Source organism: Corvus kubaryi, unplaced genomic scaffold (assembly GCF_017639235.1).
Source record: "Corvus kubaryi isolate FWS band 111438036 unplaced genomic scaffold, C.kubaryi_AGA036_p1.0 37284, whole genome shotgun sequence".
NCBI classification, from domain to species: domain Eukaryota; kingdom Metazoa; phylum Chordata; class Aves; order Passeriformes; family Corvidae; genus Corvus; species Corvus kubaryi.
Window position 1 is genome coordinate 9,247,962 of NW_024581088.1, and position 20,937 is coordinate 9,268,898.

At 40.0% G+C, this 20,937-nt stretch overlaps 1 protein-coding gene across 1 annotated transcript in view; it reads left to right on the forward strand.

The window, feature by feature from the left end:
- Positions 1-20,937, forward strand: part of USP32 (ubiquitin specific peptidase 32) — a 55,461-nt gene that overhangs the window by 8,827 nt on the left and 25,697 nt on the right. Inside the window, exons 6-17 of the mRNA XM_042026598.1 lie at positions 398-557; positions 7,962-8,093; positions 9,419-9,526; positions 10,299-10,414; positions 10,815-10,877; positions 12,407-12,490; positions 14,835-14,896; positions 15,007-15,109; positions 16,401-16,593; positions 17,687-17,862; positions 18,552-18,692; positions 20,389-20,506. Coding sequence (XP_041882532.1) covers positions 398-557; positions 7,962-8,093; positions 9,419-9,526; positions 10,299-10,414; positions 10,815-10,877; positions 12,407-12,490; positions 14,835-14,896; positions 15,007-15,109; positions 16,401-16,593; positions 17,687-17,862; positions 18,552-18,692; positions 20,389-20,506 — 1,456 coding nt within the window. The remainder of the gene's footprint in view (positions 1-397; positions 558-7,961; positions 8,094-9,418; positions 9,527-10,298; positions 10,415-10,814; positions 10,878-12,406; positions 12,491-14,834; positions 14,897-15,006; positions 15,110-16,400; positions 16,594-17,686; positions 17,863-18,551; positions 18,693-20,388; positions 20,507-20,937) is intronic.

Consider the following 20,937-nt stretch of genomic DNA (forward strand, 5'->3'; position numbering starts at 1 on the left):
AGATAGAACAGAACGTTTGTGATTTTATAGCACCTGTTTTTTGGTACAGCAGAGCTGGTATCTATAATAATACATTTAAATTCATCAAAATAACCTCTGCTGTTTTGAATTGCAAGTAACCATTTTTCTTTTCATCCCTTTCACCTGAGGTTCAGGGTAAATGAGTTTCCAAAGGCCACATTGAGTAGGTGGCTGAAATGCAGAGAGAACTGAAAGTTAATTTCCCTCCCATTGCCGTTTCAAAAGGAAAGGGAAAAACAGGCATGGCTCCAAGCAGAAAAATTACATTAGCACTTATTTTTCTAGGAGATTGTCCCAGTTTTTGTTCATGTAGCTGGATGGTTCCTGTTTACTGGCTGTGAGAAAAACAGCTCCCATTTTCTGGTTTTTCTTGCAGGGTGAGAAGGTGAACTATGAGAAGTTCAGGGTTTGGCTGCTGCACAACAAAGACGCTTTCACCTTCTCGCGGTGGCTGCTCTCGGGAGGGGTGTACGTGACCCTCACTGATGACAGTGACACCCCAACCTTCTACCAGACCCTGGCTGGGGTCACACACTGTGAGTAAAGGTGCACATCCTAAAAAAAACCTGCCAGAGCTCACAGGCAGAATCATTGTTCATTCAATCTCCCTGCTCCGCTACGTTCGGTTCGGCGAGAGAAATTCCTTCTCTGAGCTCATTTGTTCTCTGCTTTCCATGCTGTGGTGTAAAATGTTGTGTACAAGGACACTGGGTTGTTATTTTTAAGAGATAATAATGCTGAGGCTACCACACTTCTATAGAAGTTTGCTACCAAGCAAGCTAAAAAAAAAAGTATCTTCTGAAGTGGCTGACTGGTAATACTGGGTTTACTTTTGGTCTTTATAGTGGGTTGTAAAACTACTGAGAGAGTTGAGAAAATAATATTTGTTTCAAAAATAAGTGTTACCTCTTAATTTGCTTCTCCAGTAAAATAAATAATATTCCTGGCATGTGGTAGAGGCAGGGAACTGAATTAACTAAAGAGAAGCATCCTCAGGAACTGTCTCCAGAGGAGAAGTGCTTCCTTATGTCTGTGTTAACGTAAAAGAAGGAACAGCTGGTTTTTAAATTGAGTCTAAAAACAAAAGGCTGATAAATGACACTTCATGTACCAGTGTAATGCAAGCATCCATTCCATCCCTGAGGATCCCTGGGAGAAGGGAGTTGGTTGTCGAGATGTCAGGGATTTGAGCAGTCTGGTTGTGTTTTATGTCCTCTCATGGATTTTCCTCCTTGGTGTCAGTGTGGCATTTAATCCTCTAATGGGTGGGTTGCTTGAATAAAGCAGTGTGCCCTTTTTTATCCTCTTGGTTTTAAATATGGGCATTCAAACTATTTTCTGACCATCTGAAATGAAAATGCATGATTAAGTTGGGAGTTTATGAACAGGTAATTTATTTACATTACGTGAGAGGCTGCAGGAGACATTGAGGTGACAGAAAACCACGAATATTCTGAGGTCTCGTAGACAAGGTAGGGAAAGAGGTGTGTGGAAAAAACTCCAACCCTCTGAGTGTTCTGGGAAAGATCTTGACCTGTATCAAACTGAGATCTGCTCTTTTGTATGCTTTGAAATTGAAACTTTCAGAACAGTTTTTACTGAGCTTTTCACAGAAAGTTTATTTTTACTGAAACTGAGGTTTGGAATTAAAAAAAGAATTAAATTTAACAGCTGCTGTTTTAATAGATTTTATTTCATGTTTAATGTTGTTCTCACTTCTGGTTTTGATATCCCTGTCACTGTTACCATCGCGTCAGAGCTGGGATTGAGCTTTTTAGTGAATTCCAGAAATCCATGTAGGTGATGTGGTTATTGTCCACAGATTTGGAAAGCTCATGTGACAGTTATGTTTGGACCTCTAGATAAAATTAAATTTTACTAAATTTCCATGTGATTTACAACAGTGTAGGAATTTCATCCAACAGATGCAAAACTAAGGAAAATATAAGTGCTTGAGCATTTGGAAGTAATTTCAGCCTAATCAGGTCACTCCAAAGAGTAAGAAATCCAGTACAGAAGTATTTTTAACACAGCTGAATGTGTAAAACACTGAGAGCTGTTGTGACAGTTCCTTTGCTCTAAATGAAGGCTTGTTCTTAATATTTTTCCTGGGAGAATGGTTCCCTTTGGAACGACCAGGAAGTGAGATAATGTTTGGTAAACTGAGGCAAACACCATAATACAGAGAAAGAGGGAAAGGTTTTCACTTTCTTCTGTAAAATGCAAAGTAATTCATGACACTCGCTGGTGCAATCAGGAACTTCTCATTCCCGCTGGATCTCCTGGCACAAGCCTCAAACCCCCCTCCTCAGCCTTACCTCACACTGTGCTTCCCATCCAGCTTCTTGAACAATATGTCAGAGCCATGAAAAATGGCAGTGATAAAAACAGGCAAAGTTATTCCCATTGATTTAGAAACAGCCACCATTTCACTGCAAAGCATCAGTGACTCCATTTAAATTTGCTTAATGAGCCAGGCTATCAGGGAAACAAAGGAATACTAATTTTTCATTTGTAAATAACATTTATTTTGGTGTGCAGATGACTTTAATTACATTTCTCAACACATAATTAGAAATGAAATTTTAAAGTTACAGGAAGTTGCACACACTTGCTGCTTTTAATCAAATTTTGTTCCGTTTCACTTAAATCAGAAATATGAATAATTTTATTTGAAAGCTGCCAAAATAACTGGCCTTTGTTCCTACAAAAGCTGTTTCAGGGATATGAGTTTGTCTTACACCTGAGGATGACCAAGTAGCAGTAGTTTGGATTTTCTCAGTTTTGTAGTACAATCATATGCATTTAAATTCATTTTTTTAATATATATATTTTAAGCCATCATATTGAACAGCACTGTAGTGGAGCCTGTAAATCTCACATTTCTGTCACACTGACTCAGGGAACACCTCATTGATTTCCTTCATTTAGCTGGAAATATTTTTTCTGCTGCAACATAGGTGCTGGTTGCCTTTTTTATGTGTCATTTTGGTGTGACTCAGTATCATGTAATGGGCTTAGATAGTCAGGTTTTCAGCCCTTTTCCATGGGGAAAATAATTCCACTCATCAGAGGGGTTGCTGCTTTTGAACTGACAGAATGTTTAATTTGTACTTCTTTGTCACACAGTTCTTGTGTCACTGAGTTCTGATTAAATAACAGCCAAATTCCCTTTTCAATGGAAGAGACTCCTCTGTTGTCAGAAAAATTCATTCTGTTCTTTCTGACAGCTCTCACCTGCTGAGGTGCAGTTATGACTGCAATCAGTATAAATAATTATATTTTAGAATATACATTTATCATTTGTTTAGTACAATAAATGAGAGAAACCCTGGATTACCAGGCAGGGTGGTTGAAATGGAAGAGGCAGTTTTTGAAACAGAGCAAAATGGAAGCTGAATGTTGTGGAAGGAGCAACTTCTGTCAGAGCTGGGTTTGTCAACTTTGTGGGAGGATGAAGATGGGAGGCTGAAAGGGAAGAGCAGTGAGGGGAACATTAAAGGGCTGGCTGGGTGTTAAATCCACATTCTGGAGCTGGGGCACCCACTCTGGGAACAGGGATGTGTGGAAGCCACTAGAAGCCAATTGTGAAGATTTTGGTTTTATTAAAGCTGCTTTTAAGGGCACGTTTCATTCTGTGCTGCTTTTCCCAAGTGTGAACACTTGTGCTGTGAGAGGAGCTGTGCCTGTTTACACCTCCCTGTTCCCACCTTAAGGTGCTGATAATCCATGTTCTGCTGCACGAACACCTGGATAGTCATGTCTGACACACACAAGGATCTGTCTTGGTCGAGGTTATATCCCCCTTTCTGTGTGTTTGTTTTTAATTAGGAAAAGCAGAAAGATGAAAGTCTGACAGCAGCCCTGGCCAATAAGTAAAAGCCTCAGTGTCACTTAATCTGTATTTTGCCACTTGTTATCCTCTTAGTTCCCAGGCTATTTTATGTCTTGCAAAGCAGCTCTCAGTCCCAGAGTCTTCTGGATGTTAATTTGAAAGCCACAAACAAGAGTTCTTAGAACCAGTGTTTGGTGTCAGTTGTTTGGGCTCCTGCCTCGCCATGAAGAGCTCTCCCTGCCAGCAGGGCCTGGGGTCTGCCTGGAGCACTTCATGGTGAACAGAGGGACAATCCAAGGCTTGGTAAAATGTTGGGAATATGGTATGTTTCTGCTGCTGTGAACCAGAGAGGATTGTACCAATAGGTGGGTAAATATTGAAGTTTCCTCATATATTGGAATACTCGGTGAGTTCTGGTCGTATAAAGAATTGTAAGAAGCAGTGGCTGAAATGAAAGCATGCTTTTAAATTTGCAGAAGGCAGAAGATTATTCATGGCTTGCTGTCTATGGAATACTTTAGAAGGATGTTTTGTGGGAATGGCATTAAGATGTAGCATGGGGGTTTAGTGTTTATCACTGTCATGCACCTGCCTGTTGGGCAATGTTCTAAATTAACTCATTTCTAGTCGTTTTACAGTTTTAGATGGTATTTTGACTTGAAAGTGTTTATTTGTTCTTCCTTTACAAGAAGAAGACTGTGCTTCAGTTGTACTTATTATCATCCCTGTGATTATATTAATCTAATTCTTAGAGAATTGAAACAAAAAATATTATTCATAATTTTACAGATCTGAAAGCTTTTCGTATTTCTAATGGGCAAGTGATGAGGGAGACATAAATCAGCATGTGGTAGTAAACTGGTTAAATTTCTCAGGTGTGTCATGTTCATGTGACCACAAATAATCATATCATGTATTTAGTTACCAAAATGAATAATTACTTGGCCTAGAAAGCCTGTCTGTTCTGAGGTTTTGGCCTGTATTGTGTATATAATATACATCTTTTTAAGTAATCTGAATGAAAACCCAGTTTACACTTTGATGTGATTTGAACAGACATTAAGGAAAAATGTTTATATTTTGAAAAGATAAAATCCTTTATCTCTGCAAAACCTCTGTGGAATATGATGTTTTGTCATGCACATTGATATGGTTGGGTATTAAGTGTAGTGTGCCTTTCCCATGCTTCATTTAACTTCAGTAACAAATATGATTATGTGTATAACCATAAATTGCCAGAGATTTCTTTTAGCTTGCACTCATGGAGGAATAGATGGTGCCCTGCATATCCTGAGACTGATTTACAAGATTATGTGCAAAAAATCACTCTGGAGAAATCAAATTGTGCAACAGCTGCTGCTCAGCTGCAGTTAAACTTCCCGTGTGCTGCAATCCAATAAATCCTGCTCCCTTTTATTCACTGGAACTGTTGCACTGAGCTACAATTTGTTATAACTGTGAATGAGAAGTATTCTTTTGTCACATTTTTACCTGTGGTTAACCTGATTTGTGTAAGCCTAATCAGTGCTAAGAATGTTATTTTCTATTTAGTTTTACTTTCTAAAGTGCTTGGCTCTTGTGCAGAAAGTCAGTGCACTGGGGCTCAGATAAGTATCAGCACGAGTGTTACATTTTTATCAGCTATTCTTTTAAAGGTGATTATTTGAAAATTCTGTATCTTTTAAATGATCATGCCAACTCAACCCCTGTGAACAGAAATACAGACAAGATGCTTTGTGATAGCCTTTCTTTTCTGAGATGAAATAATGAAACGATGGAGAAACATCTGTGAAGTACAATCAAAAAAAAATCAGAATACAACTAACTTCTACTATAGATATTTGAGAGAGGTTCTTTGGTAAAATAAAACATTCTTTCAGTTCTTAATTACTAAAGATAAATATTACACCTGCCAGGGAAAGGTTTCTGCAGATTTATTCTTCAGTGAGGACAATTTGAGCTTCCTGCTGGCTTTTAAATATTCTCGGTGTTGCATCACTTGAAGAATGAAGTGCAACTCGCACATTTGTTATTCTTCCTACTTGCAGAGGTGGATTAAAGGGAAGCAAAGTGATTTACATGGTCATGCACAAGAGAACATAAATAATGCTTTTGTGTTTGCTAATGAGAGCAGTAATGTGGAAGTGCAGTTCCTGTAAATGGCAGCACAACCTCCCCTCTCCCATTGTTTGGGAAGGGGAAGAGCCCTGGGATTCTCCTCACTCCTTGTGGGCTCTCACATCTGTGATATTTCTATCTGCTGATCTTCAAAGAATTCCTCTATTCCTCTTTCTTGATTTCCAGTAGAATAATATTCCTTTATAAATTGGGATTGCTGCTTCCTCATGTATTGGGGACAGACTTTTAGTAGGGCCTGTAGTGATAGGATATGGGGTAATGGATTTAAAATAAGAGTAGATGTGAGGGAGAAAGTTTTTGTGATGATGTGGTGGATTCTCCATCCCTGGAAACATTCCAGGCCGGGTTGGATGGAGCATCCTGATCCAGTGGAAGGTGTCCATGGAGGATGTTGGGGTGACCTTTAAAGCCCCTTCCAACGCAAATAACTTTGTGATTGCAACCCAGCCAAGAGCCAGGGGATAGTAGAACAGATCAGGGGATTGATCTGTCCAGGAAGGAGGGGGAGAGGAGAAAGGAAATGAGTGTTTCTTCTGGATCAGCTCTTCTCTCACTGTGTGAATGCACAAGAGCTGGGAATGATGCTCTGGGGAGCTGGGGCTGTGGAGGCAGGGCTGGGGTTGTCACCTCTGTGACTGCACTGAAGGCACACAGGAAAGGGACAGTTGTCACTGGTGTCACTTCTCCAGCTGGACTGTCTAAAAGCACCTTACAGGAAAATGCAAACCCCTTCCACTCCTCCAACTCCAGATATTTGATTCAGATTTTTCCACTCTTTCCGCTGCTGAGGGTAAGGAGTTGTGTAAGGTTTGGTGCATCATGTGATGTTCCTGCTGGGTAGTTACAACTACTTCATACTCATTGCAGGTTACCTAAGTTACTATTTTAAGTAAATTACTGCCACTAATGACAGAAACGGGGAAAGAAATCAATAAAATTTCAATTTGACATACAACTTTTTAGGTGGAGCCCTTCTGTTCTTAAGCCTTACAGGATTATTATTGTTTCTGTGCACTAAACCAGGCCAAATAGCTCAAGTTAAACCTATTAGAAAACTGGCGTGGATTTAAAGGCTCAGAACCATCTGGGAATGAGATCACACATCGTGGTTCTTAATATAGACAGCTTTGTCATTACAGATCTATTTGAGAACCAATTAATTGGCACTGACCTAAAGCACTGTTGTGACACACTTGCATATGTAAAAAGGTTAAAAGTATTGTTGGGCAGAAACTTAATCTTGTTATATATATATATAAATATATATATATATATATTTAATTTCAAGGATAAAGCATAAAGAGACCAGTGTTTGTATAGAATGTTTTGAGGGAAAACACAAATTCTTCCTCTGGCTATTTTTATCTATCCTTGCTTAGCACCTTGTTTTATTTCTTGGGTTTGGGATTTGGGGTTTTTTCCCCCCTTTTTAAATTGCCTTTTAAGTTCCTCTGCATAAAGTGTCTTGTAGGTTTGTGTAACCACTCCCCAGTGTTTACTGGGATTGTAAATAATTCTAGAGTATAAATAATAACATGAAACAAACTGTTTTATATTTGGAAAAAAATAAATGCTGACATACAATGTTTAAATGCCACATTAAAATTTAGCTGTATTAATTTAGCCTTATTACTGTATCAAAAAGCCAAAAATTTCCAACAGGAGTTTTTCAAGGGCAGCCAAGTACTGCATAATTTTTTCCATAAAAGACCTTTTTTTAATGCTACTTCACATCTTTTTGGAGGATTTAAATGCTGAATACCCTGAGAAAATAAGACACTGCACATACAATCTGCCTGTTCAAATCACCAAAAAGAAATAGGTGAAAAGTGATGGGAGAAGTTAATGTCTGTGCTTCTGCACACTTCTGATGATGTTACTGATGGCAAACTCCTCAATGGTGAATAGGTAAGAAGGTTCTGTGGACAAAGAAGGTAATTTTGTTTTATTTTTCTCGATGATACAGTGGAAGAATCGGACATCATCGACCTGGAAAAGCGATACTGGCTGCTAAAAGCTCAATCGAGAACTGGACGCTTTGATTTGGAAACGTTTGCCCCCTTAGTGTCCCCTCCAATCCATCCATCCCTGAGTGAAGGTATGGAATGAGGGTCAGCTGGGTGAGGAACTGCTGCTGCTCTGCTGACTTACAACTGTTACAGCTTTAAAAGTGTCTGTTCTGAAGTGTCCTTTAAGCTTGAATGACAGAATAACTTCACTGAGTTCTGAAAAATGGGAAAAGAGGCCTGAGAAATCTCTGTTTGTTGGGAAGTCTGGAATGCTGAAGGAGGTGTTGCATTCCTATCAGTTGGCAGGAAATATGTCAGATTTTCTGTAGAAGTTGCCCCGTAGTTGCTTAAATTTTTTTCTTAGGATTCTGTAAAGACAAAATAAGCTGCTGGCCCTGAATGAGAGAAAATCGACCATTTTTAAGCTGAAAAATGTGACTTTCATCTATTAAATGGCAACTTAGTGTGCAAGTCAGCTGTTGTATCATGCAGCCAATGAAACACTCCTCCCTAATAATGTAGATTAAGGAAGGTTTTATTCAAGAGACTCAGTCAAGAGATTTGTAGGTTGTTATTTCTACTGACAACCAAACTGGTCTGTCCAGCTGAGGCCACTCTGGTAATAACTGGAGGTTGCAGTTGTCTAAATGCCATTTGCTGCATGACATGAGGACATTCAGGGACATTCCACTTGCACACCAGTTCTGGTCTGCAGTCCTGAAGTGACCATTTTTTTATTACCAAAAGGTTGGCTTTAGTGACAAGTGGCAGCAGTAAGTGACAAATGGGAAATTCATCTGCAATGGTAAAAAATCAGAATTTATGTCCAGTTCTGCAGGGATGTATCCCTACATCCTTTTGTTCCTAAGTGTGTTTTATCTGCTCAGTGGTTTAAAGTTACAGAGCTGCTGTGGTGGAACTTGAATGGTCTCTGGTCATTGTTTGCCTTCTGTGGAGTCATTGTTGCTAAAAAAAATAAATTATGGGGTAAATAATGCTGAATGATTGGAACTCTTAAATGCTTTGAAGGCTGGTGACTACAGCTCTTAACTCAGGGCCAAATTTGCAGTGAAATTCAGTGATTTCCATAGGAATTTCCATCAAGCACGTTGGAAATTCTGGCCATACTGGTTCAGCTCCACTGTAAATCCGTCATGACAAGAAGGGTGTGAGGATCAGGCAGTTGTTCAGGATTCTTGATTCCCTCCCCACCCCTGGCTGGATCAGCCATCCCTGAGAGATCTAATTCACCTTTAAATGGACTTAGTAGTGCTTAATTACCTTTATTACACTTAATAAGAATAAATGACAAGTGTTTGTACTTCTCCTTGCCCGTGTTCCCCATCGACCCCTCGTGGAGGTGCTGGGTGGGTCTCTCAGGTGCTGTAACAGGAGATGCTTTTGTGGTTTGCAGGTTTGTTTAATGCTTTTGATGAAAACCGAGACAATCACATAGATTTTAAAGAAATTTCCTGTGGGCTCTCAGCATGTTGCAGGGGACCCTTGGCAGAGAGACAGAAGTGTAAGTATGCAAAATTTAACTGTTAATTTGGGAGGAGTTTTTCAGTTTGAACAATGAGGTTTAGTTGTTTTCACCTTTTGAGATTCTTTTCCCACTGAACAAGTATGTGTCTGTGAAAGGTGACTTTGGAAGGTAAAAAAAAAAATAGAGGAATTTTAAATACCAAGGTTTCCTTTTATAAAGGAGAATTAAATCTAATTCTATGTATTTTACAGCTTATCAGTAGTTTCATATAAATTATCTAACTGGGAAAAACTACATTTCAGAAGTTATTTTTGCAGTGTTCTGCATTTTGATGCAGAAGTGTGTATCTCAATATAGAAAGTGCAAACACTTAGCTACTCATTATCTATAATAGAAAACAAATGTCCTATTTGATTGTCTTGTGGTAAATAGCATGTTGTGGCTTCTCACTGCCCAGTTCCCAGCTGGCTCCCTGCAAGGTTCCTGTGTTTTGAAACACTTTTTGTTCCCTACTTCTCCAAAGCCATATTGTTGCAACTTCCAAGCTGTAATTCCCTGGAAATTTCTGGATGCACATATGTTCCCTGCTATGTCCCATCAGCAAACACAGCAGAGGATTGCAGGAATCTGGATTTGAGTTTATTAAACACAGCTGCTCCATTTCCTCACCTCCACACCTGCATCCCCTCCTCAGAACTGTCAGCACTAAATCAGCTGCTCGCCTCTCTGCAGGCTTAGAGGGCTGCAAGGAATAAAGGAAATCGTTGTGGAGTGGTTCTAACAGCAAAGTCATTCCCTTTTCCCTCAGTTTGCTTCAAGGTGTTTGACGTGGACCGGGATGGGGTCTTGTCTCGCACCGAGCTCAAGGACATGGTGGTGGCTCTCTTAGAGGTCTGGAAGGACAACAGGACGGACAAAATACCTGTGAGTGGTGTCTGGGGGTTGATTTCCTTCTGTTTCCTTAAGCCATCCTTCCACAGGAGGAATGTGCATGATATTTGGGTGGGGGTCAGTGAGGTACAGGCTTCCCTGAGCCCCTCAGCTGGGGATGGGGACAAGGAACTGTCCCCTGCCTTGCAGAGCTGTGACCTGCCCAAAGCACAAGGTTTGATTATAATGTGTGTTCCTGACCTGCCCAAAGCTCCAGGGTTTGTCTATAATGTGTGTTCTTTCATCTAAAGAAAGGTACAAAAGCACAGCCTTTTTGTCTGGGAGCCCTTGGTTGAATTACTGAGAGTTTCGAGCATCTCTTACAGTTTTATTTTTATTCTGAGCACATTCTGCTGGGAGACTGTAACTCTGTTTTCTAATCCTTTTGTTGAAGGAGTTGGACATGAGTTTGTCTGAAATCGTAGAAGATATTTTGCATATGCATGACAACACAAAGGTAGGAATTTGCTGTTCTTCCCTTGTCATTTTTTTAGCCCAGTATCTTCAGTTGATTTATAAGGAAGTAAAGCCTTGTGCTTTCTTCAGAGCAGAGATGTGTCAATAAAAGAATTTTTTTCAAGAAATGTCAGTTTTCCATTAAAATTTACCGCGTTGTTCTGTGAAAGGAAGAACATGTTTGAATTTTATAAGCCATTTTAATACATGAAGCTAAACCCAAAATGCATAACCAGATGAAATTAAGTGGAAGCCTACACTGTTTGCAAGGCTCTGCTGTGCATAACTAACACGAGTTTTAAATCTGCTGCTTGACTTCTGTTTTGGAGAAACTGTTGTTTCCTGTTAAAACTGATCTGAAGAGAGAGTGCATAAGTTTATCTTATATTTTATGCTGTCTCAAGACATTATCCTCTCATGGAGGCATCTGTCATGACACAACAAAAAGTCTTGGTAGTTTATATTGTGCTTTAAATTTAGCTGGGTGTAAATCTGGAATTATCTGTAATTCTGCTCTTTGGAGATATCCACAAACAGTACTGTGGAAGTTGCTTCCATTATTTCATCCTTTGCTTCACTAATTGGGAAGAGTGTCTGGAAATGATAAATAATTTATGAAAAACTATAAAGAATGTCTAGAAATGCTTAATTACTTGTTTGAATAATTGTCTTGCCTGCTTGTACGCCAACAAAGTGGTGGGCAAATACTTATTGTAATTCTTTAATTGCCAAAGCAGTGGAAATTGTGGCTTCTCTCTGTTTCATCCTTTGAGGTTTTTATTGTTTGGCTTCCTGAAAAAAGGGTCGTGTACATCAGTCTTGATTCCACAAAGAGTTAAAAAAGAAGACTTCAGTCTTCAGAATGTTTTTGTAGTTGCATCATCAGTGTAGTGCTGGAAAGAGCTGATGGTGCAGTAATTACATAAATTATTTAACCTCTTTTCGTGTGCTAGCTTTGACCTGGGTGAACTCTGGAGAAAATGGTCTGTAAGGAGAGGCAGAGTAACTGCCAGTGCTGTAAAATTGGCTCTGAATTATATTGCCAGATAAAAAAATCAGATTGATCCCTTCACTGAATCGAAGATCCCTCTGCCATGGTCAGTGTTACACCACTGTGACCTGGCAGGTGATTAAGAATTAATGGGATTTGTGTTGTTAGGTGAGATCACAAGGGCTTGGTGATCCAAACTGGTTTTTCCCAGCCCTCAGAGGAGGGTGATGGGTGTGTGAGTGGGTGCAGGTGGTGGACACTGGATGTGAGTGATGGAGAGCAGGAGCAGAGGTTCCACACTCTGGAGTGGCTCACCCTCTGTACTCTCAGAGCTGTTTAATTCTCCAGGTTGCCTGTGTTATGCTAAAACTGGATTTTGTTTCTTTTCATTGGATCAAATTTTATTTAAAGTAGATGCCAAATTTTATCAAATCCCTGGTTTTGTCATGCCTTGTATGAAACATGTAATGAGCATCTTACCAGAACCAGGTTCATGTTTTGATGGTTTTTCCTTCCCCTTTGCTTCTCCTCCATTCCAGCTCGGACATCTCACTCTGGAGGACTACCAGATATGGAGTGTGAAGAGTGCTCTTGCCAATGAATTTTTAAATCTGCTTTTTCAGGTATGTTTAGGGGAAATCTTAGGTTGTAATTTACAGTAATTAACTGCTGAGCTTTCTGCATGGCCACGAAGTGCAGCATCAGCATCTGTGTGCACACACTCCAGCTCGGGCTGTGCAGGAGGGGATGTGGGTTTGCAGCTCTGGGCTGCCTTGGCAGAATGATTCTGTCTTTGATTATTGTTCCTTGCAGTGCATGGAGATGCCTAAAGCCTCATCTGTTCAAGAGAACCTGGTGCACTGTTCAGAAAATGAACAGAAATGTCGAGTGTATCAGCAGTTCTATTTTCCATTAGACAAAGGCTGTGTTTTAAATGGGTTTTGTGGCAAATCTTTGCCAAGAAAGTAACACAGGGAATGAGAAAAAAATCTCTAGTTCTTTACTGTTACGTTTTGCAACCAGTTTCCCTTTACATTTTCTGTTAAGGCCCTCTAATGTACCTCTCATTGCTTCCTTAATGAGGCAGTCCTTGAAAGCTGGGGTATCCTATCACTGTTTACTTGCAGAAAGCTGAGGATTAAGTATGTGCTGAATTGGGTTTTAATTGAGCTTGAATTGGATTTTTCTAAATCCTTGAAAGCCGTATTTTAGCTCTGGCTCACTTGGTGCAGAAAATAACCCTCAAAGAGTATTTTCATCCACTGCAGTTTGTTCCTTACCTGTTTTCCATTGAGGCTGATACTTGGAGTTTAAATAATAATAATAATAATAATAATAATAATAATAATAATAATTGACCTGTGACTCCTTTATAAATTGCGTTTTGAATGATACTTCCCCAAGAGCTTCAGGGTGACTGAGTGAGAGTATCCTGAGGCCACCAGCTACACCACAGCTGGAAAGAATAACACCAGAAAGTTCTTCAGATTCATTTTATCTCTGTAATTACATCAGGTTTGCTGAAGTTGCAACCTTCTCAAGAAGGGCTGTATTTATTTTTGCCCTGTCTAGCATCAAATATCCCCTCATAACTAAGTATTGATGAACTAACCAATATCTCTGCAATCTTGGCAAAGAATGAATGAAGATGTAATAAATCTGTCTTAATGCTGATTGCACATCACCAGTGTTGCCCATTGCTCATTGGAAGTCTCATTTACAATATTTTTTTCCTCCTGGCATAGCTGCTGTATTTTCATTTTAGATTTTAATTTAATCTTTTTTTTTTTTTTTTAATAACTTTCTCATGTAAAGCACAGGGCAGAGTCTGCCACTGATTTATCTGGGCATTTATTTGAGGTGTCCTGTGCCTCATCTGCAGACAGAAAAGCCAGATATTCTGAGTGGAAAACTTGTCAACAAATGGGTTTGTTTGCAGAGGGGTTAGTTTATCTGAAGAATCTCATTTGAGCTCAATGCTACTGAAATTTAAAAAGAAACACCAGACCCAGCTGTGTTGTATGTGCTGGAAAATCTGTTGCTTCCCCTTGGCTAATGGCCTTTGTTTCGTTCAGAATGTGAAATGGTCTCTCTCACTGTAATATAAATTTAAATAAGACATCTTAGCAGTGATTAGAAATCTCCAGCTGAGATACAAATTGATGGCCTCAAAAGAGACATAAGGAGAAGACTGTAAATCATGGTGTGAGCAGCAAAACTGTCTGGGGGAGTCGAGAGCTGCCCCTGCTGCCTGGAACGTTCCTGTGGAGTCTCCTCACTCCCTGTCCAGCTTTACTGGGAAAGGAGTAAAATAGGAGCCATCTGACACTGGCTTGTACTGGGAATAAAACCCCACCCAGGCCAGGCAGCTGTCCAGGAGATGGAGCCTCTTCCTTCTGGGTTCAGTTCAAAACTAAATAAAAAGAGAAAGAAAAACATCAGCAGACATTCAGAGAATGCTCTGCACTTTGCAGAGTGGTTTTGGTTGTGGTTTGGGTTGGTTGCTCTGCTTTGAGCTTCTCCCTCAGCCTCTCCAGGGCTTGTTTCCCTTTCAATCCCATCTAGAACCACTCTTCCCCAGTTTTTTCCCTTTCAATTCTTTTTAATTTTTAGTTCATCCTCTTCCAACCACTTGCACTCTCCCAGTTCCTCTTTCCCTCTCTCCAGCACACCCAGACATCCTGACCTGGGTATCTGATCCATGTCAGTCCTGTGATATCACAGCCTGAAAATAATGAAAACTGCTTTTCTCTTCACCTTAATGTTTGTCTTGGGGCATTTGAGATTCTTGGTGCTTTTATCTTAACAGTGGGAACAGGTTGTGAATCTCATAGCTCAAAAAACTTTTTTATTAGTGATTTATTCACATTTAAGTAATCTCGCTCCATTATTAAATGATGAAAAGTCTCATTTGAGTTGCTTTTTGCTTTTATTTGCCTGTTAATAAGAACTACTTTCTTTTTCCAGGTGTGTCACATAGTTTTGGGACTGCGACCTGCCACCCCAGAGGAGGAAGGACAGATTATTAGGTGTGTGCTTTGCTCAGAAGCTTCAATGGCTTTCAGATCCACCTTTTAGTATTTCCATAAGGACTGGAAGTTCCCTGTTTCAGCTAAAGATTCATATTCTCTCTGTGCAGAGGCTGGTTGGAAAGAGAGAGCAGGTATGGCCTCCAGCCAGGGCACAACTGGTTCCTCATTGCTATGCCCTGGTGGCACCAGTGGAAAGAATATGTCAAATATGTAAGTAGCATAATAATAATAATAATAATCTCTACTGAATAAGTGATTTCTTGTATTTCTGAATGTGTTGATGGAAAAAACAGTGTGGAGGAAATGACTGCTGAACCAATAATGCTCAGAATTGAGCAGCTCCTGTCTCTTGGTGGAAAATAATTGTTCTGCTGAATCATGGTTATGTGGGGAGCTTTTCACTGTAATTTCATTAAACTCTCATCTCTTTCATCATTCCTGCAGCTCACAATATTTTTTGAATAAAAACATGCTCACAGGAGCATTTCTTTCCAGTCTTCTGAGCCCTTTGATAATAAAGCTGCCCTCTTTGGGTTTGACTTGGCTTGGGCCACAAATACACTCTGAATTTTCTGGACAAAGGAGGAATTGGTATAACTTACTTCAGAGGCAATGACAAAATGTAGTCTGATACCCAATAAAAGGAGTCCTGCTAGAACTTTATAGATACAGGGTGCTCTGTAACACCCCTTAACTAAAATATTTAAGCTAAAGCACCACTGAATTGTACAAAATACAGAATGCTTAATAAATTTAATAAAATTTAATTGGAAATAAATATTAGTTACAGGCTAAACAAGTGAAATAAACCTAGAGTTTTTATATCCTCATAAGTAATCATGTAAGTACTTGATTTTTTTTATAAAAACAAATAGCTGGAAGTACTCAGAAAACTGCAGTGTGTGCATTAACTAACCATGTAATGACTGTATTCTTTGTGCACAATGAATTGGACAAATGAGGGCTGAAATGCCAGGTAATTTGATCCTTACCCTGGTGTAAGTGCTCAGATGTGCACAGGATTTCATCCCTAATCCTTTGCATGATGGCACAAGGCCATTACTCACTGCACCTCTCAAGCTAAGAAAAAAAACCCTCAGAATTTCTGTGAAAATGTTGCAGGTTTGAGGAAAAAAATGTGGTTTTTGTTGTTGTGCTTGCTGTTCTCAGTTAACCATATGAAATTCAACAGGGACAAATCTTCAAATATTTATAGTCTGTAATTATAGCTGTTTAAAACCAGGTGTATTTTTATGTAGCTAGATAGGGAAAATAAGTGTGGAATTCGGATCCTGTGCAGAATGGTTTATTAGATTATTTTAACAATTTGGGGTGTTTATTTCTGCTGATGTTTCACTGGTACATGCAGAAAGTGTTTTTTCGTCAGCAAATCTTGTGATGTGCAGAAGTAGTCACAGAGTTGAATTTTTGGTGGCTGGTTTGACTGACATGTCTTTGATCTTGGCTCATAATTAACTTCTCTATTTATTACCTGCTCTAGGATGCAAACCCTGTTGTGATAGAGCCTTCATCTGTCTTGAGTGGAGGTAAGAATTCCCTCGTAGCTGCTGCAGCCAATACCCCAGAACAGGGAGAAGACAAAATGGGAGGTCTTAATGACTTCAGTGCACCAGAAGAAAAGTTTTCAGATAATATTTCCACTGCCTCAGAAGCCTCAGAGTCCACCAGCAGCAGTAAGCATCTTATTTCCTTGGAGGTTTAATGTAGAACAGCTTTTGGGAAAACTGCACACTGCATGGACCCCTCCAGCCAGAGAGATAACACAGTTTGGATTGCAGGACTTTTAGGATTGCCAGGATTTTTTTTAGGATTTTTTAGCGCGTGGTGGCTAAACACAAAGTCTTGTTTAACAGCAGTTTATCTGTTATGCTGGGGTTAGTTATTTTTGTCCTATCATTTATTTTCTGAGTGGATTTTTCCCCCTACTTTCACATTAAGTTGTTTTAAGCTCATATCTGGTTGATCCTATACTCTGCCATGCAATAAAAGAGGGAAGAAACAGCAAAAAACCATGAGGAAAAGCAGAGTTGTAGTTTTACAGGGCATGTGATTTAAATTTGAATGAGTTTGTGCAGATCTTGAGAGCCATCTTGGCAAACAAAGTGATTTTAGTCCTGATTTTCAATGAGTTCTTGTGAGAATTGGAGATTTTTTTCTTGTAAGGCAGCTGAAGGTTGCATCTGATATTTTAAAATCATAACTTCAGTTGAAATTAGATAAATTACTGTGATATTTTTTGGGTGTAGGGGTTGGGGGAAACAAAGGACAGAAAGAGAGACAAGTTTTAGCTTAAAGGTTCTTTCTTTTTATTTTAATTGAAATTTCCATTTAGTTCTGCATGACCAAAGCAGCTTCTATGAGAATAAAAGCATTGCCTTTTCAAGGAAAAATAAAATAATGCATTATTGGATATATCTTCAGTTCTGTCTATGAGTTTTTCAGCAGTTTGATGTTCAAACATCCAGACAACAACTAACTGCTCACCACATTTGCTCATGCAAAGCTGGTTAGGCTGTTTCAGAGCTGTGTTTGTGTAATCATGATATAAAATACAGAAAATATAATATCAAATCAGAAATCCCATTCTGAGAGATAATATATTTACCCCTGGGGTTGGAAGAGTTGCATGTTTCACTGCAGGGTGAAGGACAGCAAACTTAAACAACCTTTTTTAAAGCAAGGATACAAGATTGTAACTCGTTCCTTTCTGGTTTATGGGATCAGGAACTGAATTATTTCTGTTTTTTTCTCTTGCTTTGTGCTCAGACACTCTGTACCCTGGCACCCCAGGCTCTGAGGTGTGCTTTGCAAGGCAGCACAACACTTCAGACAATAACAACCAGTGTTTCCTTGGATCCAACGGGAATGCTCTGCTCCAGCTGAATCCCCAGAAACCGGGAGCTATCGATAACCAGCCCTTGGTGACCCAGGAGCCAGTGAAGGTAGAGGCACCCAAGGCATGGGAATAGAGGAAAAGGATATTTTAGCTCTCTCTTGTCACACCTTTTTCATGTTGGTCTTTTTGAGCTTAATTCTGAATTAACACTGCTCTGTCAAAGAGCAAAATTTAGGTTTCTTACTCTTATTTTAAGGATAAATTGTGTTCTGCTTCTAAGGCTACTCTTGTGTTTTGTGAGAAAAGAAACATTCAAAATGTTCTTACACAAAATTTACCAAAGGGAAAGGTTTTTATGAAAAGGCAGCTTGCAGCATTAAATGTAAAATACTTTGTTAATCAAACACTTCAGTGTTTCCATCTAAATAGGAATTTACTGCTGCTGTATAACAATATAGTAAAACAAAACTGACAGGTTTTGCAGTATGAATGCAAATAAAACATGGAACACAGAGCAGCAGCACCAATGTTGAGTAGAGATGGGATTTTTCCATCCAAAGTTGTTGGAGTCGGTGACACAAGAGCAAAACACATGAATTTTATACTGCACAAGCTTTTAGAGAAATAGTAAATAATGAAACTTGAACGTTAATTACTGTTACACTGAACTACCATCTCTGTGTGAAAAGCAGCTGCTAATTGTTACTTAGAAGTCTTTTAATAATTAAAGAGAGTTCTGTGCCTGTGTACTAATTTTTCCACTTGAGATGTGACAAAACCCCTTTCTTTTTAAAGGCTGCATCATTAACAATGGAGGGTGGAAGGTTAAAGAGATCTCCACAGCTGGTGGAAGGAAAGGACTATGTCATGGTGCCAGAACCAGTTTGGAGAGCACTTTACCACTGGTATGGAGCAAACCTGTCCTTGCCCAGGCCGGTAAGTTGTGATTTTAGACACTTTTTAACAACCAGATTGGTCCAGTGGCACAAGGTAACCTCTTAGAGTCATCTTCCACTTCAGCCTGTGTCTAGAAGAGCAAACTGGGAAAAAGCAGCCTCCAGACTGGTGCTGGATGGAAAGCTGTGGCTGTTCAGCAGGAGGTTTGCAGCACAATCCCAGGGGATCTCGTGGCAGGGCAGAAGTGCTGCTCAGCTGCTGGTGTTTGCTAAAGCACACAAAAGTAAACCTGAGGTCCGTTTAAAAAGCCTGGCATCAAAACACTCACCTTTAAAAACTGAGAGAAAGTTAAAAAGCTATAAAATGAAAAGTGGGACACGTGCAGCTCTGAAAACCTGTCCCTGCTCTCTGGCAATTCCATGAAGTGGGGGGAAGGCAACAATTGCTGCTTCAGATTCAGCATCACAGAAACACAATGTGCAAAACTGGGGGAAGAGCTCAAAAGCAGATGGCAATAGGTGAGTCCAGGGAAGAGAACAGGCTAAGACTGTTCTCTGTCAGAATGGCTGCTCAGGAGCTCTTGGGAGCTGGAGCTGCAGGAGTCTGCTCACTTGGAAACATTGGGAACTTTTTCTTCAGTTTCTCTTGAGTGTATTTATTCCACAGAGTGGTTGGTTTGTTCTGTGTCAGGTAGTCTCTTGTAGGAGATGCACTTACAAAAAATGGATATGAGGGGAGTTTTGTGATGGTAGCAATAGATACTTGGTGGTTGGTGTCACAAACATTCATGTCACAGATGGGAGAGGATTATTTCTATGATTTTTAACAATTTGGTCTGTTGGCTCTAGTGCAGACAATTATTTTAATGGGAAAAATCACTGGCTTCTTACTTCCTCCCACACATTCTCCATGGAAACAAACACCTTTCATGATCCAGAAAAGGCCACATCACTTTATACACAAAGTAATGTGCTTTTTTTTCTCAGAAAATGTCATCACCAATGTTTTTGTTGTAGCTGCAGTTTAATACTGTGGCACTTCAGTGTGGTATGTTCCTTCCCACAGCTTGAGCTGTTTTCTTCTGCTTCACATGGTCACAAAAAGAGTGAACATTCCTTCCATTTCTGTTTGCATATTTGGGCAGATCTAGGTGGCAAAAATCTTTGTAGAAATGGTGGCTGAAAAGCTGCAAAACATGTTTTGGAGGTAATTTCAGCTTTTTCTGTCAACACAGCAAGATGCAACAAAAGTAGGTTGCAGCCTGTTTGTACAGTATGAAGGTTTTAAGTCAATCCTGTGGTTCACAAAGTTCAAACCAAATATCTTATCCTGCATTTGTCAGTTTTTTCAACAGCTGTGAAACTTTCATGTGGAAGTATACAGTGAGTGGAATTAATGAGGCTCATTGTGGATCCACATATATATTCCAGGAATTATAAAAATGTTCCTTCTGTGGTGCGGTGCAGAGGGTGATGCTGCACTAAAGAAGGTGTTTGCTTTTGACAACCTGCAGCTAATAAGCTTCAAAAAGTGCTTAGGAATCAGGAAATTGTCATTCCTGGGGATGTTAGCCTAAAACCCCACGAGAAGTTCGGATTTTTTTGTCTCCTCATAAAAGAGTTTGGATTTTTAATAATTCAGTCATTTTTTAATGATTTAATCATTCCTGTTTCTATTAGTATTCCCTCCACACTTGCAAGGTGAGTCTCCAGGATGTTGCAAACATGTTTTGCAGGTGATCAAGAACAGCAAGACAAACGTGCCAGAGCTGGAGCTGTTCCCTCGGTACCTGCTGTTCCTGCGGCAGCAGCCGGCCACGCGCACCCAGCAGTCCAACGTCTGGGTCAATATGGGTATGATGAGCCTCAGAATGTTCCCTCAGCATTTGCCCAGAGGTAACTTAAGAATGCAGCAAGAACCACCACCCCTGTGCAGTTTCTAGGCCAGCCCAGGCTGGGGGAGCTTCCTGCGCTGCGCTTGTGCTCCAGCTCAATCGCCCTGCGGCACAGCCGGCGCTCGGGAGCATCCAGGGGCTTTCCCTGCCCTCTCCTCAAGGGAAGAGGCAGCAGGGAGCATTTGCAGGGAAATCAGTTAATTCCCATGGTTATGGGTGAGTTGGGAGTGAGAAATGAGCACTGCAGAAGCTGAACTGATCAGAAGAGCCAGAGCTGGGCATTCCCGTTGGGAGTGATTCCTGTAGCCATGGAATAGGTGCCTCTGTGCCTCTGATAGTGCAGTGTCTCGGTTTTGAAAGACAGGTGTCTGCTAAGGAAGGCAGAGGCCC